Source organism: Bufo bufo, chromosome 4 (genome assembly GCF_905171765.1).
Source record: "Bufo bufo chromosome 4, aBufBuf1.1, whole genome shotgun sequence".
In the NCBI taxonomy this organism is placed as follows: Eukaryota; Metazoa; Chordata; class Amphibia; order Anura; family Bufonidae; genus Bufo; species Bufo bufo.
In genome coordinates this window covers 601314470-601330569 of record NC_053392.1, presented here as the reverse complement: position 1 = coordinate 601330569, position 16100 = coordinate 601314470, and the positions used below count along the sequence as shown (strand labels likewise).

General features: G+C 45.4%; 1 protein-coding gene across 1 annotated transcript; it reads right to left on the bottom strand.

Moving 5' to 3' along the window:
- Window positions 1-3416: 3416 nt before the first annotated feature.
- Window positions 3417-15782, bottom strand: LOC120999337 (heme-binding protein 2-like). The gene is made up of 4 exons (XM_040430204.1): window positions 15660-15782; window positions 10107-10236; window positions 5678-5834; window positions 3417-3636 (listed from the first exon to the last, which is right to left on the bottom strand). Exons 1-4 carry the CDS (start codon window positions 15780-15782, stop codon window positions 3417-3419), a joined length of 630 nt encoding a protein of 209 aa, XP_040286138.1.
- Window positions 15783-16100: the final 318 nt, after the last annotated feature.

Sequence of the window (16100 nt, the reverse complement as noted above, 5' to 3'; positions counted from 1 at the left end):
ATTGAGCCTTTGCGATCTTAAATTGCGAATCTCAGAAATTTCTGGGAATTTGGGTGGATCGGGACGTGATAGTAAGCGTCCCTTAGGTCTACTGTACACATCAGAGCGTTTCTTCCCATCAGCGGTATCAGAGACTCCATCCTGAATTTCCGATAGAATATGAATTTGTTTAGGGACTTTAAATTTATGATCCTGCGGAATGAGCCTCCCTTCTTTTGTACTAAGAGGTTTGAATAGAACCCCTGCCCTAGCTGTGACAATGGGACCTGGGTTACTACACCCATTTCTAGATGGTTCTGGACTCCCTGCAGAATTTTCTTGTTTACCGAGGATGAGCCAGGACTGGTGACGATGAAACTGTTTGGGGGAGATGAAGAAAATTCTATTCGGTAGCCGGATCTTATGATGTCCCGGGCCCAAGGATTCAGGGTGATTGAAACCCATGGGGCTAGAAAATTCTTCAATCTCCCCCCCCGACTCTGGCGTCATTGTCTGTCACTAGATTTATTTTGGGAGGAGGGGAGGTGAGTGCCTCTTCCCTTGCCACCCTTGGGGTAGCTCCAATGTCTTTTTATTTACTTTTGCAACCTGAACATTGATCTTAGGTGTTTCATTAAATATTTTGCACTCATTAGTATCAAATAGAAGCCGATTCCTAAAGGACTTAGGCACCCCCAGGCGTTTCTCGGAATTGGACCATTCGTCGATAACCATCTCACGTATATTCTCGCTTATAGGAAGAACGTGTTTTTTTTTTTTTAAATGTGAAGACCTCCTGCAGTACGCAGCCCTGCAGGGTGAGCGAATATGAGGTCACAGGGGTAGTTAACAAACCTAGGATTGCTCTTGGTACTCAGTATAAGTATGTATATATATATATATATATATATATATATATAGAGAGAGAAAGAAGAAACTCCAGCGGGAGCACCAACCACGGTATGGGTGCAACGTCCAGCACAGGATAGCGGCAATATCCCAAGTATTTGTAAAGACGAAAGAAGTCGGACTGCACTCCAAGATGATAGTGAAAATAAGCGATTTATTCACCCATAAAAATGGCACAACTTGCGACGTTTCGGCTCACAAGAGCCTTCCTCGTGAGCCGAAACGTCGCAAGTTGTGCCATTTTTATGGGTGAATAAATCGCTTATTTTCACTATCATCTTGGAGTGCAGTCCGACTTCTTTCGTCTAATATATATATATATATATATACACACACACACACACACACACACACCCTGGGCAGGCGTACAGCAGTGATGGAGGCTGGCACTTGGATCCTCTGGGGCACTCTGTGTATAGGGACTAGGCCAGGTGGTAGGTGAGTTGCCCTGGGTGTTGTAGGTCTAGTGTGCCTGTGGAAAGATCCCTTAAAGTTCGTGACACCAGTAACTGTGGCACACCAATTTGTTGTAGGAATAATTGAGGTACACAAAGTTGCAGTGAACCAGAACTTGTTACTGAACAGTCCAACTATATACAGTCTTCAGTTAGTTCCATATGTATAATGTTGAATACAGGCAGGCTTCATACAAATGGCAGGCAAAGTCTTTGCAAGATACTCAGAGGGACTAACACTTACAGATCAGGCAGTACTTTCCTGAGATGCTGTCTGGCTTTCACCAAGGCCCGTATGCCCTATTGCTGGCTTTATCCTTGGGTAGGGAAACCTTCTTCTGGTATATATCCTCTTGCTGTAAATATCATTCTGCCCTTTAGCTTTCTATTTGGCTGGATAAAAGTGGCTCTGCACTGTACTTTTAAAGGTGCTATATATCTTCAGGAGGTAGCTTCTTCCCCTGGTGGCAAGCTAGGAGCCTGGGCTATCTAGCTGCATGTCAGAAGCTGCTCTCTGGCTAAAGTGCACACTTGCTTCTGACCACACTTTCTCTCTTTGAACAGGACCTGAATATATACACTAGGGGGTTCCCTAGCTCCCTCTACTGCCTAGGATGAGGAACTACACACCTAACAAGCCTGGTACACAGGAGATAGTATGACAACATACATTAAAATTCAATATAAAATACCATGTCCATATTCCACAAGAGGTGAACAACATGACCCAATTGACCCTTGAGTAGTGCCCACCATTACGTAGTGGAACACTACACTGGAACATTTCGTCCTGTACAAAATGAGACTTCTGGGCTTCTTCCACCCCCATGGTGGCTCTGACGGCCTTTAGCAAGTCTGGCATGCATTGAGGAAAAATAAAAATGGCGGATTCAGAGAATTCTGCATCAGAGGAAGCCTCCTTGTCGTCCCAGGGTCTAGAGAACGAAGCGTCTTCAGCTATTCCGTCTGAATCTGAGGAAGAGGGGGATTCTATTCTCTGCCTTTTAGCTGGAGGTGGATCCCTAGGTAAAGTAGTAAGCTGAGATCAAGAGGATTTGACTTCATGGACCTAAATTCTTCAATTAACAAAGGTTGTTCATCCCGTATAACACTTGAAATGCAATCTTTACATAGTCTTATGGTAATCTGGAAGCCGCCTATAGCACAATAGGCACTTAGCGGGCTTCCTGACCTTCTTCTGCGCCTCCTTAGGGACCTAGGAGGGGAGAGTGACCCCAAGCCCAAGTGTAGGAAGAGAGAGGAACCAGAGTTCCCTGACCACAAGTGCAAGCAAAGCAATGGTGATACAAGCACACTCCCCACAGGGGAACTTATAGCAATTGGCGCAGAGGGGGTCTCCTGCAGAGCAGGGTTCCGCTGACATGGCATAAGCAATGGATTGTTGCCTCGGCACTTCCATGCGCTGTGCCGATTTTTCCAGGAGACGCGCGCCTTATGTCACTTCCTAGTCTCCCGAAAGTGACGTTGCCGCATAGCGCTAAAGCGCCCGACGCACAGCCCGGCTAAAACCCTAGGAGGCCCGGCGGGAGATCACATCCAGGGAGCAGGCTCTCGTATTAAACAGAGCGAGGCCTCCCTCTTCTCCCCTGCTCAGTGTTAGTACTGGGGCACCAAGGTAAGCCAGGTCTTAATCTCCCTGGTTAGGGAGACCTCTCTGCCCCTGTAGGGACAGGAAACACTGGTGTTGGAGGGGCATTTAAACCCCCTCTGTTCCTGCCCCTACAGAGGTCAATCTCCTTGTGGGCTGTCGTGGTGATGAGGTGGAAATTAGCAAATAGTGGATTAGTTAATTTCTCAGAAATTAATCTGCATTGCATCAGTTTACAACAGACTCACTCCCCTCCAATATAAACCAAGAAGAGCCACGTTCTACAAATATATTTTAATGCAACAAAATCTGTTACAAAAACAGCACTATTCATGATGACATGCTACATTCAAGACAATGCTTAAGATTTACCAGAGGCATTTGTTAGAAGTTTTGCAAGTTAGTGTTTGAGTACCATTTAACAGCGTCTTGTAAGATATTATAAGACGGTATGGAGATCACATTCAGGGCTGAGGAGCAGAGGAACGATGAAATCCCCTCGGGTGAGAGGACTTTGCCATGTACCACACTTCATTATGACGGTTGAAAATTTGAGAAGGAGCATCGTAGCCACCATGTATGAAGTATGTATCATCAAACGGCAGAGCAAGGAGCTCCAGCTTCTCTGCTAGGGCTTTAGCTTGCTCAGCATACATAGTGTTTAGGGCATATCCTCCAAAAGTCCTGAAAAGAATGGAAAGCTTACATGAATATCCAGAAGATATAAATATATAGGCCCTTAATATGCAGACACTCCAGAATTCTGGCTTTAAAAAAAAAAAAGTTGGAAAATTGTGTTTTTGCGTTTTAACTCCACTCACTCCAGCTTTGAAATATGGTAAGGATGGACATGTGGTTAGCCATGTTACTGGGTTTCACTATAACTTTTTAAAAGTTGCAATCTCACTCAAGTAGGAAAACTGGAGTAGCTTTTCTAGATCAGTGTTGGGGTGCCTTTAGACATTGCAGATTTTGTTGCCTAATTTTCTGTGAATGGAATTTTTTTATTTTTTATAAATCAGTATTCATTTGAACGGGGAGGAGAACACATTCTGCAAGCCCCATTCAGGCAGGTGGGAAATTCTGCAGTGTGTGAAGGCACCCTTAGGCCCCTTTCACACAGGTGAGATTTCTGCGCGGGTGCAAAGCGTGAGGTGAACACATTGCACCCGCACTGAATCCAGACCCATTCATTTCTATGGGGCTGTGCACATGAGCGGTGATTTTCACGCATCACTTGTGCGTTGTGTGAAGATCGCAACATGCTCCTCTTTGTGGTTTTTTTTCATGTAACACAGGCCCCATAGAAATGAATGGGGTTGCGTGAAAATCGCAAGCAAGTGCGGATGCGGTAAAATAGGGCTGGAGGGGTTAAAATAAATAATTTAACTCACCTTATCCACTTGTTCGTGCAGCCGGCATCTCTTTTGTCTTAATCTGTGAGGAAAAGGACCTTTGATGATGTCACTACGCTCATCACATGATCCATCACCATGGTGATGGATCATGTGAATGACCATGTGATGAACGTAGTGATGTCAAAGGTCCTTTTCACCACAGATAGAAGAGATGCCGGCTGCGCGAACAAGTGGATTAAGGAGTTAAATTATAATTTTTTTAACCCCTCCAGCGCTATTGTACTATGCATTCTGTATTCAGAATGCAATTTTCCATTATAACCATGTTATAAGGGAAAATACAATCTACACAACCCTGAACCCAAACCTGAACCCAAACTTTTGTCTTTAGTGGCTTTTTGCTCCTGTGTTTTGATACATTTTATGCAGTAGATTTAAGGGAAATATGAATTAAATTGTGTCCTGTTTCATAACTGTCCTTTTTGGTCTTAAGTGGCATGCTGTAGCTCTTGTCCTTTTTACATCGGCTTATTTGTAGGAGGAAAAACAATGTCACAAAGAACATTGAAAATGCATCAGCTTTGGAACAACTTGCTTTGCATTTATTAAATGTTTTACACACCAACCTTTATGTGTTGGCCATTGAGGTGTTGTGGCCTAAAGAGGCTCTGTCAGCATAATCAACCCCAATAACCCAGGCAGACTGTTTGGGCTCATCATGTTGGGACACAGCTCTGTCCTCATACCGATGTCTAGGCCTCTCAATGAAGGGGGGGGGGGGGGGGGCGTAGTGCTCAGAGGATTCAGCCCTGCCTCCTGGTGCTCCGACTTTCCCCTTTGCATATGACTACCACAAATAACTGATGCCCTTATTTTGTCCATATGCTAAATGACTATGAGGAGCCCTACTAGGCAGTATCCTTGGTTTAATAGGGTTGATCATTCTGACAGCCTCTTTAATGGCTTTGTGGGGACGGATATAATTTAAAAGCAGAATATTGGCACATTTTTGGGAGTTTACACTTTGACAGTATTAGTAAATCTGCACCACTGTTTGTAGAAAAAAAAAAAGTGACAAAAATGCAGCAAAGAAACAGCTGAAAGTTATTTTGGCCTTTTAGTACGAAAAATAAAAAGCCAGATAATTCATGTAGAGGCCCTTATGCAGCATGTTACCTGTCAAGTTCAGCCTTTAGTGAGGTCTGAGAAATCAGCCCCATCACTCAGATAGATATGCCCGTATGAACTTTACCTTTTAGGCATAATCAGGTTGTCATGTAATGTGTGCCATAGTTTTAGATGATTTTTTTCCCCACATATCACTTACAAAATAAAGGGGACCATGATCTCAACTGGTAATCACTTACTTGACATATACAGAAGCTGCAGGACGTGGCTCCAGGTAAACCTCAGGGTCTGTAGGTTTTGCAGGATACTTCACAAAGAAGGACATTGTAGTGTTCTCAGTGGGTGGTTTTAATGGCACGTGTACTATCACAGGTACAGTCATACTCATCTTCAGCCCTATAAAAAGTAAAAACTGGAATGAGAAATTTTACAGACAAGATAATAGAACATATTGCCTACAGTCTCAAAAACCCCTCACTGGACAGCCAAATCTACATTTATGGGGTCATCAATGGTGTACAGTAGAACTGGCTTAGTTGTCCAAAGGATATTAGTTAGTGCATAAAATTGAATCAATTTGAGGATACAGTAGTAATTACACTGGTCGTCTGGTTTATAAGCAGCACCGTTTAAAGTTAAGCATGGAAAAGGTATTGAGGCAAGTCTTTGAGGGAGCACTGAAAAAAAAAAAAATATATAGATTATATCTGGGGAAATTATTATTACTCACTGGTAGTCATCTCCATGACAGCACATCCTAAGAACTAAAAAATGAAAAAAAAAAAATCTTATGGAGGGACCACAGCACCAAGGACCTTGCGTCCAAAGGCCATGTCCTCATTGGCGAAAACATCAAGCCTAATAATGTTTAGTGAAGGTATGAGCCCTCTTCCAAGTGGCCGCCCTGCATATTTGTTCTGAGGTATTGCACATAATTTCGCTTTGGAGGACGAGTCACCCTTCCAGTCCTTTAACCAGATGGCTCTACGAGCCGAATTAGAAAAGGGCAGAAGCCCTAACAGAAAATGTTAAAAAGAGTCAACAGAAGCATCCGCAAGGGAATCAATAGCATTAAATAGGGTTGGAAAGGAGGAAAGCAACTCATCTCTAGGGTTCCCTCTTTAATATGAGCTTTTAATTCCTTCATCCATATCTTCAGGGATCTTGCAATAGAGGTGGCCGCAATGGAAGGTCTAAAGGCACCTGCCATAGTCTCCCAGCTCTTTTTCAAATAAATCTCAGCCCTTCTATGGGATCTTTCAAGGAACCAGAGTCCTCAAAGGGAGGGCTGCTTTCTTGCTACATGATCATTAAAAGATTCATCCGATGATGGTTTCCCTCTTCCTCCAATCCTGACAACAGTTCCTGGTCGCTGGAGGGGGGGGGGGGGGAATAGAAGCGGCTACAGGAGGTGCTGGGGAGATTCTCCAGGAGGCTATTAACCGACTCCCTCACTTTATCCTGGATCATCTGCTTTAGGCTTGTCATAAGAGATGGGCCTCATCCTCTAGTAGCTTGCCTACGCCGACTTCAAATAGGTTTTCCCCAGCCTGAGGGTATCTTTCTTACAAATAGCACACCCCGTCTTTAGATCTGGAAACCCAAATATAAAAGATAGCCTTATAAGAAACTTAAGCTATAGAGATTTTGGGGTATACACCCCCCCCCCCCCCCCCCCAGTCTACAGCATTGTGCCTCCTCCTGCTGCCGAAACTGGAAGTGACGACAGATGTTGGCAGCCGAACATGGCCACAGAGGTCCGCGCGTCCAGGAGACCTGTAAAACCTCTGATTGAGAAGGGAGCGTCAGAGGTCCAGGCTCTGCAGCGGCTTCCTGAAAAGCCCTATGCCGCTGGGTAGGCCCTCAAATACTCACATGGGGCGCCTGCAGCCCTCCTTGGTGTGGTTGTGAATCCGAACTGGCGTGAGGGAGGCAGGCGCACTGAGGGGAGGATGCTCGCTCGGCCGCTCCTTCCTCAGTGCGCCTGGTGTAGATGTGATGTCACCGGCACATTGAGGAAGGAGCGGCTGAGTGAGCGTCCTCCCCTCAGTGCGCCTGCGCCGACTGAAGACAGGTACGGCGCAGGCGCCAGATTTTGAATGCAGACAGGGCCAGCAGAGAACGAGTGCGTCCGCTGGCCCTGTCAATCAACATGAGGAGGGGGCATGTTTATGAGAGGAGGATGCGGCTGCTACCAGCAAGTAGCCGCCCTACTTGCTGGTAGACAGGTAATTTGCATATGATAAGTCATTTTTTTATTTTTATTACCTACTGAACGAAAATGATTAACATTATCTACTGATATCGCAGTATAGGGATTATAAGTAGCAAAAAAAAAAAACTTTAGTGGGGTGACAGAAGCCCTTTAATGGGAGCAGAAGACAGGGGCGGTCCTTCACACTGCCTGTCTGCATTAGGCTTCAGAGTGAGGAGGCATGTCTCAGTAATCTAATCTGATTGGCTGGCAGGAAACTGCTGGCTACAGCAAGTGTGTAAGGGAAGGTAGTTTTGGCCTCAGAGAACTGGCAGAGGAGCCATCTTGAGATTCTCATGTTGTAGGATTCAAGACAGCCTTAACTAAAAGGGAAAACAAGGAAAATGGTGGTATGGGAAGAAACTAAAGATTGCTTTACGCATAATGCTGCTGCAACAGTAACATATGCTAAATAGATTTTTTTTATATGAAAACATCAGTTAGCCTTTAAAGATGTCAATGCCTCGTTTCTCCCCGATGCTGGATGAATTGTCCGAGTGGGCTAGCACATGACTATCCCTTGCCTGAGCTTGTGTTGCTGCGAGACCTTCCCATATTGCCTGAAGTTTCCTGTAATTGGACGACATCCTCCTCTGAGGTTCAGACCAAGTCCCTTGGAAGGAATCCATGGCTGTAAGGGCATCCCAGCCCGAGGAATTGGCATCTGTCAATGGAAAAATGCTTTCCTGACTCCAGAATACCCCAGTCTGCAGATTGTTGTCTGAGACACCACTGTAAAGAGATCCTTGCTTCTCTGATAAGAGACATCTTCTGGTCCAGGGTGGACAAAGACCTGTTCCATTTATGACAAGTCCTAGCATCTTCATGCCCTCTGAGCAAATGGGTTTCTTCAGGAATTGCTGGATTCTGAGTTTTAGAACCTGAATCTTTAGGGGAGGCAAAAAGGATTTCTGGAGGACGGAATCTAGAAGAATGCCTAAAAATACCCGCTGGTTGTCTGGAAGGAGGTTGTATTTTTCCCAATTGACTATCCTGCCCAGAGCCTGAAGATGGGCTAGAACTACCTGAAAATGGCAAGATCAGCATCTTCTGCTATGACCAAAAGATCGTCCAGATACCGAACTCTCAGTATCCCTTTCGACTTAGTGAGGCCACTACCTCTGCCATGATCCTAGAGAAGATGAAAATGGGGGGGGGGGGGGGGGGGGGCGCAGAAGAGATTCCAAAAGTCAGACAGTTGAAATGATGATAAATCCTTCCAACTGTACTGCAAATCTAGGTATTTTCTGGATTGGGATGGGAAAATAAGCATCCTTAAGATCCATTGTGGCCATCATTTCTTGATCAGCTTTACTGCAGACCTTAACGTTTCCAGTTAAATCTGCTATAGGTGATATATTTGTTTAGGGGCTTCAGATTTATTATAGTTCTGAATCTTCTGTTGTTTCTGTACTAGAAATGGGCAATAGTGACCACTTCCCATTTCCCTGCTGGGAACACATTCTGTCCAACAGCATAAGAGAACTATAATGCAGGGGTGTAACTACCATAGCGGCAGACAATGCGACTGCTATGGGGCCAGGCCAAGAGGGGGCCCAGTCTTAGTTGGGATTATCTCTTCTACTGGAGGTGAAAACTTGGTCAGGACTCTACAGTCTAAAGAAACAACTTTTAGCAAATGAGGCAGTGGAAAAATTTTAATTCCTACACCGTAAACCTGATTTGGATGTAAATACCCTCAAATTAAAGCTGACAGTCTGCAGTTAAAGCACATCCTGTTAGTTTCATTTCAAATCCATTGTGGTGGTGTATAGAGCCAAAAATGTTAGAATTGTGTCGATGTCCCAATATTTATGGACCTGACTGTATAATCACACACTAGTGTCATAAAGCACACTGGCATGGGTTTGGAAGTTTCCACATTATAGGCCAGATGTCAAACTCCTACACCAGAATATTTTATCTTCAAAATACAGAATTCAAACTTACCAATGTTTAGGTTAGTAAAAATTGGGACACTGGGAATCCCTCACCTGGGAATGCCCAGCTATTAGCCCCCACCCATTTTCTGCTCAAGACATCCTGAATTTGCCAGGACCATCTCTGAAAATCGGGGACAGTTCCTGCAAATTCAGGACAGTTGGCAGCTATGAGAGTTTCTCTAATGTACTATATGATAGTTTGACATTATGAAGTCTAGAACGCTCTAATACCTTAAATCATTGGATGCCTTTATTCTTTTAATGGTTTCTGACCATTAGGGTACCTTCAGATGTGGCAGAAAATTCCTCAACTGAACATTATTGTTCTGGTGCCATGTCAAGTCAGAATTGTTAGCATTTACTTATTATATCTGGCAGGATTTCAGTCATTTTAATGGCAAGCATAGCGCTGCAGAACACAAAGCCTGACAATATGGATGTGAGCAGAGTCTACTATAAAAGACAACCTACCTTCAGCATTGTTCCCATTGATATACATAAACAGGCGGTTGAAACTAAACACCATCCCGATGCCAAAAATGTCCTGTTTTAGTGAAGTTGTTACCCAAAGAGTTTCTTCATACTGACGAAGTTCAAAGTCCTGAAAATGTAGGAGTTCAGTTAGAAGACAATTAATCCGCTGTCAGCAACTAGGTTGACCAGTTAGATTCTGTAAATTTCCTTTAGCAACTTTGATGTGCTTAGGTTGACCAGTTAAAGAGTCTCCTATTGAGCTCCTCTCATGCTCCCCGTCCTATTCACTGACTATAGATCTGAGCAGTGATTACAGACTGCCTGCTCACTGAAGTATCAGATAACAGCAGTCTATGGAGAGGGGATGGGGGAGAATGGAAGAGGGGCTTCTGGAGACAGAGGGACTGAGACTACTGCTGGTGTACAAGGGATACATACTGTCTTAAAGGGCATCTGTCAGCAGATTTACACACATTTGACAGGGCCAGGCAGTGTAAACATCACCACACCTGGACCTGTCACTCAAAGTCCAGAGGGTGTGGAAGTTAGAGAAAGCAGAGCCTCTAGCTGTTATGGCAAACCCCCCTCCCCCCCATTGCTCCTAGAGGCTCATTTGCATATATTAAGATGTCATATGTGACTGTGATGCTGAGACAAATGAATATGGGACTCACTTTTAACAGGTTCCCTACTCAATGGCGGACACGCGGTGTCGACACGTTATACATTGTACACATACATAATCACACCCCAACTTAAGAGCTAAACTATCAACGGTGTGATGGAAGTGAACATCTCCACCTGCCGCCAGAGCACTGGATCAGGACTCAGCCGGTAACGCGGTTTTCTGATCCAGTTGTAATTTTAATAACCGGAGGGAACTGGCTGAATCCCATGCCTGCATGGGACCAATGAAGATGCCTTTGCAGTATGCAGCCCTGCAGGGTGAGGTCACAGGGGTAGTTAACAAACCAAGGGTTGCTCTTGGTACACAGTTTTTATATACCCTGGGCAGGCATATAGCAGTGATGGAGAGGCTGGCACATGGATCCTCTGGGGCACTGTGTATAGGGACCAGGCCAGGTGGTAGATGAGGTGCCCTGGGTGTTGTAGGTTTAGTGTGCCTGTGGCAAAACCCCTAAAGTTCGTGATGCCAGTGCCGGTAACGGTGGCACACCGATTTGTTGTAGGAATAACTGAGGTACAAAGTTGCAGTGAACCAGAACTTCCTTTTACTGAACAGTCCAACTATATACAGTCTTCAGTTAGTTCCATATGTATAATGTTGAATACAGGCAGGCTTCATACAAATGGCAGGCAAAGTCTTTGCAAGATACTCAGAGGGAATAACACTTACAGATCAGGCTGCACTTTCCTCAGATCCTGTCTGGCTTTCACCAAGGCCTGTATGCCCTATTGCTGGCTTTAGCCTTCGGTAGGGAAACCTTCCTCTGGTATATATTCTCTTGCTGTAAATATCCTTCTGCCCTTCAGCTTTCTATTTGGCTGGATAAAAGTGGCTCTGCACTGTACTTTTAAAGGTGCTATATATCTTCAGGAGGCATCTTCTCCTGGTGGCAAGCTAGGAGCCTGGGCCATCTAGCTGCATGTCAGAAGCTGCTCCTCAGCTACACTCTGGCTAAAGTGCACACTGGCTTCTGAACACTCAACTCCCCTCTCTGAACAGGACCTGACTATATATACACACACTAGGGGGGTTCCCTAGCTCCCTCTAATGCCTAGGAGGAGGAACTACACCCCTAACAGGCCTGGTACACAGGAGACAATATACATTAAAATGCAATATAAAATACAATGACCATGTTCCACAGGAGGTGGAGAACAACGTGACCCAATTGACCCTTGAGTAGTGCCCACCATTACGTAGTGGGACACTACACCTTCAGCTGCCAAGCACACATGCAACGGGTCAGTTTCATAGGTGCAAATCTGCTGACAGACGCCCTTTAAAGGGGTTATCTGCTTTTTAATATCGATAACCTATCCTGGATAGGTTATCAATATCAGATTGGAGGGTTCCAACTCCAGGCAATTCCACGATCAGCTGTTTGAAGAGAAGGCGAATGAGCGCTGCCTTCTCTGCTCACCACAGCAATTGTACTGATGAGCGGGTGTAATTCCAAGTATGGCGTCCCCATTCACTCCTATGGGACAGCTCTGTAGTGTTCACCTGAGCAGACAGAGCCGTCCCATAGAAGTGAATGGCTGCTTTCTCTTCAAACAGTTGATCGGAGGGGGTGCCAGGAGTCGGATCCTCACCGATTGGATATTGAGGATCTATCCTGAGGACAGGTCATCAATAGTAAACAGCGGACAACCCCTTTCATTCCATCTAAACTGCTGGATACTGCTGTGTAATGCCTCCATCACTGCTGCAGCTTCTGAGGTTCAGTAGAGAGTTAGGGAGCAGGAATCCTGTTCATCCATGTCCTGTATGTGTTCTAAAGGGAACCTGTCACCAGGGTCACTCCATACAAGTATTGGCCTCACAAATAATTCAGAGCATTCATAGTATAAAAGTCTTTCCATTATAAAGTCACTTAGACCAGAGTACGAGGGGTACGCATCAGGTTTGGGTACAATCACAGGGAAAATGGCTGGTTTCATAAGAGTGACAGTCTATGGGGTGTTCAATTATTTATTTTTAATAGAGGGACAAGGAATACTGATCAAAATACTAACTTAAATAAAAAAGGACATGTCCTATTTTGTCTGTTTTCACACTCCAGATACAATTAAAGGTGGCCAATTTCTCAGAAAAAACATCCATAAAAAAGTTTAAGTGGATTGCTTTGAATGTACCCGTAATCCTTCGCCAACATCAGTCGTACATGTACAGCAGATGTCGGGCCTTTAAAGATAACGCCTGCTCCGGAGCGAGTGCTATGGCTGCTGGGTGCCTGCTCTTACATACAGAAGACACCTGCTGTTCATGTCTGCAGTCATGCCGTCTGGACATTTAACCCCTCAGATACAGTGGTCAAATGCGACCATCGTGCCTGAAAGGGCCAAGACCCAGAAGCCTGCGCTTCCAGGTAAGGAACGTCTCCCCCTGGTGGAGATCAGGGAAGGCAGTCATTCATAGTAATGAGCCCGAGCCTATACTAGGCTTCCAGGCTCATTACTTGTATATTACAGTCCAGGCCAGCAGGTGGCAGCACTGAACTATAGCCATTTCTGTATAGAATGGAGCAAATTACATTATTCTGTACAAGTTGCAATCTGATGACTGCAAGTTTGAGGCCCAATTGGGGACCTACAGTAACAAAAGTATTATGTTCATGTCACCCTCTTCCCCCAAAACAAAAAAGTAAAAAAACTTCATTGGCATTGCCAAGTGTGAAACACCCGTACTATGAATTAGAAAGAGTCAGTGAAAAGCATAATAGGAGGGAAAAATAATAAAAGGGTTTGGAAATTCTCTAGGCTAGATGTCCGAGGCCATTTTGTAGGCAGGCACTGCTACTTTGCATAGTGAGGAGAAGCCCGCTAGGTCACCGCCAGTAAACAGACCTTGCGCTGTACGATGCAAGGAAATGCGCCAATACTCCACCCCTATATAGTAAGAGTACAGCTTATATCTGGGCTCAGCCCTGAACCCAGACAACCCCTTTAACCCTTGCTGGTGCTGCACAAAATGGGAGATTTCCAACAAAATTCAGTACAAAAAAAACTATTGTAATTTGCATCATGTGCAGGTTCTCATATGGATAGAGAAACATTCAAGGCAGGAGCAATAAGGGTCTCAAATTACTACCATAGACCTAAGGCCTCTTGCACAAATGTTTTTCCCCGTTTATGGAACCATTCATTCCAATGGATCCAGAAAAAAGAAAAAACCCTGAAGGTACTCCATATGCCTTCCATTTCCATTGAAAGATAAAACATATCCTATTATTGTCCACATAACAGACAAGGATAGGACTGTTCTGTCAGGGCCAGCTGTTCTAGTCTGCAAAAACCAGAATGCACACAGATGTCATCCGTATTTTTTGCAGACCACAAAATACTGAAAGCCATACGGTCGTGTGCAGGAGGCCTAACAGAGGCCATCAGTCAGCTTTCTCTAACGCCTGGATTGCAGACCTGCTAGGGATGGGAGAACTTGTGCTCCACATGCAGCACGCCAGACCTGCAGGGTATTGCGATTGTGAGGTCACGGTTAACGGCAAGCGAGGGTTACTCACAGTTCTGTAGGGAAACCCTGGGCAGGTGTACAGCAGTGAAGGAGAGGATGGCACAGGGGTCCTCTGGGGCACACTCTGTATTTAGGGACCAGGCCTGGTGGTGGATGAGGTGCCCTGGATGTTGCAGGTGTTTTATGTGCCTGGGGCAAGGTCCCTTTAAGGTTCGTGATGCCAGTGCCTGTAACGGTGGCACACCGATTGGTAGTATTAATAAGTGAGGTACACAGATGGTATGGTGAACCAAACTTTGCTTTACTGGAATCAGTTCAACTTTATACAGTTGGATGTCAATTCAGTTCCACATATCAGATACACTTCACAAGCAGGCTTTCACAATTATGGCAGGTATACTGTTTCCTTGCAAGATACTCAGAGGGTAAACAACAACACTCAGAATCAGGCTGTACCTTCTCCTCAGAGATAGTCTACACTGTTCCTTAGAACTCTTGTCTGGTTTTTATCCCAAGGCCCGGATACCTCAATGCTGGCTTTTATCCTTGGTAACAATCTTCCTCAGGTACTCTTCCTTGCTTTACATTACTACTCCTTCAGCTTACTTGTACTAGCTGGAAACACTGGCTCTGCTTGACTTGGTGGGAACTGCAGGTTCCCTTACGTCCTAACCAGCAGCACAAGTGGGGTATTTGCCCCTGTGAAGCTGGTCAGGACAGGCGGAATTTTAATGAACAAAAATTTCTGCCTAAGTATCTTAATTAACAATTAGCCAATTAAGCCCCTACCCCATATAACCCGGCCCCAACTGGATGGGGTTGCTTTTTTATTGTCCTGTGGACTCCAGGACAGGCTAGACTCCTTACTGGAGTCTCCCAGTATTGACCATAAAGTTATAAAATGGTTATTATGTTCTTTAATTCTGCCTTTTCTTTTCCTAGGTATCCTGACCTGTCTCCGCCTACCTCGGGTGCCTCCGGTGAATCTCCATCTGCTGGTGATTACTCCTGGATGTCCTGCTGCTGCAGCAATCCGAAGGCTCTGCCTGTTACTGGGGGGAGATGGCGCCGGTTTTGGCTCCCTGCCTCCCTCCACGTGTGCCGCTGAAGCAGTCGCTTCGCTCCGCCGGCATCGCGCGTGTACCGGAAGTGCGTCACACTCGTCACTTCCGGTCCGCGGCTCCGGCTTCAGCGCTGTGTTCAACTGACTTCTGCTGTTGATAACTCCTGCGCCAGGAAGTTTTCCTTGAAGTCACCTTGCTTGCTTCTAAGATGGCATCGCCACCTCACGGTAAGGTACTGCTTCCCCTTTTTTGTACCAATTTGGGTCCAGATTCTTATTCTGTGCTCTGTGTCCTAGGCAAAGCTACCCAGAAGCAGAAACATCTCGCCTGCTCCACCTGCAGCACCCCATTGCCGGATTCATACGAATTCCATCGATGTCCAGGCTGCCGTCCCAGAGCGGACCCAGAACCAACGATGGTGGATATGTTTTCATGGATGAAACAGTTCATGGATACGTCTATCGCCGAAATTAAGGGAGCAGTCTCCAACAAGAGGCCCAGACAGGCTTCTCCTGGTCCTGTTCCCATGTCTGAAGACATCGTCTCCATTGAGAACAATTCTTCCTCTGAGGAGGAGAGTTCGGCCTTCCTCTTTCCGGCCGAAAGGACTCAGAGACTATTGCGCTCCATCAGGTCGAGGGACCATGATGTTGAGCAAGGGGAAGCTCCACAGTCCACCTCTAGGGGGCCAAGGGCCTTTAAAGTGGACGAGTCTTTAATGAAGTTAATGGCAACCGAGTGGAAACACCCGGAGAAGGGGCCAGTGTT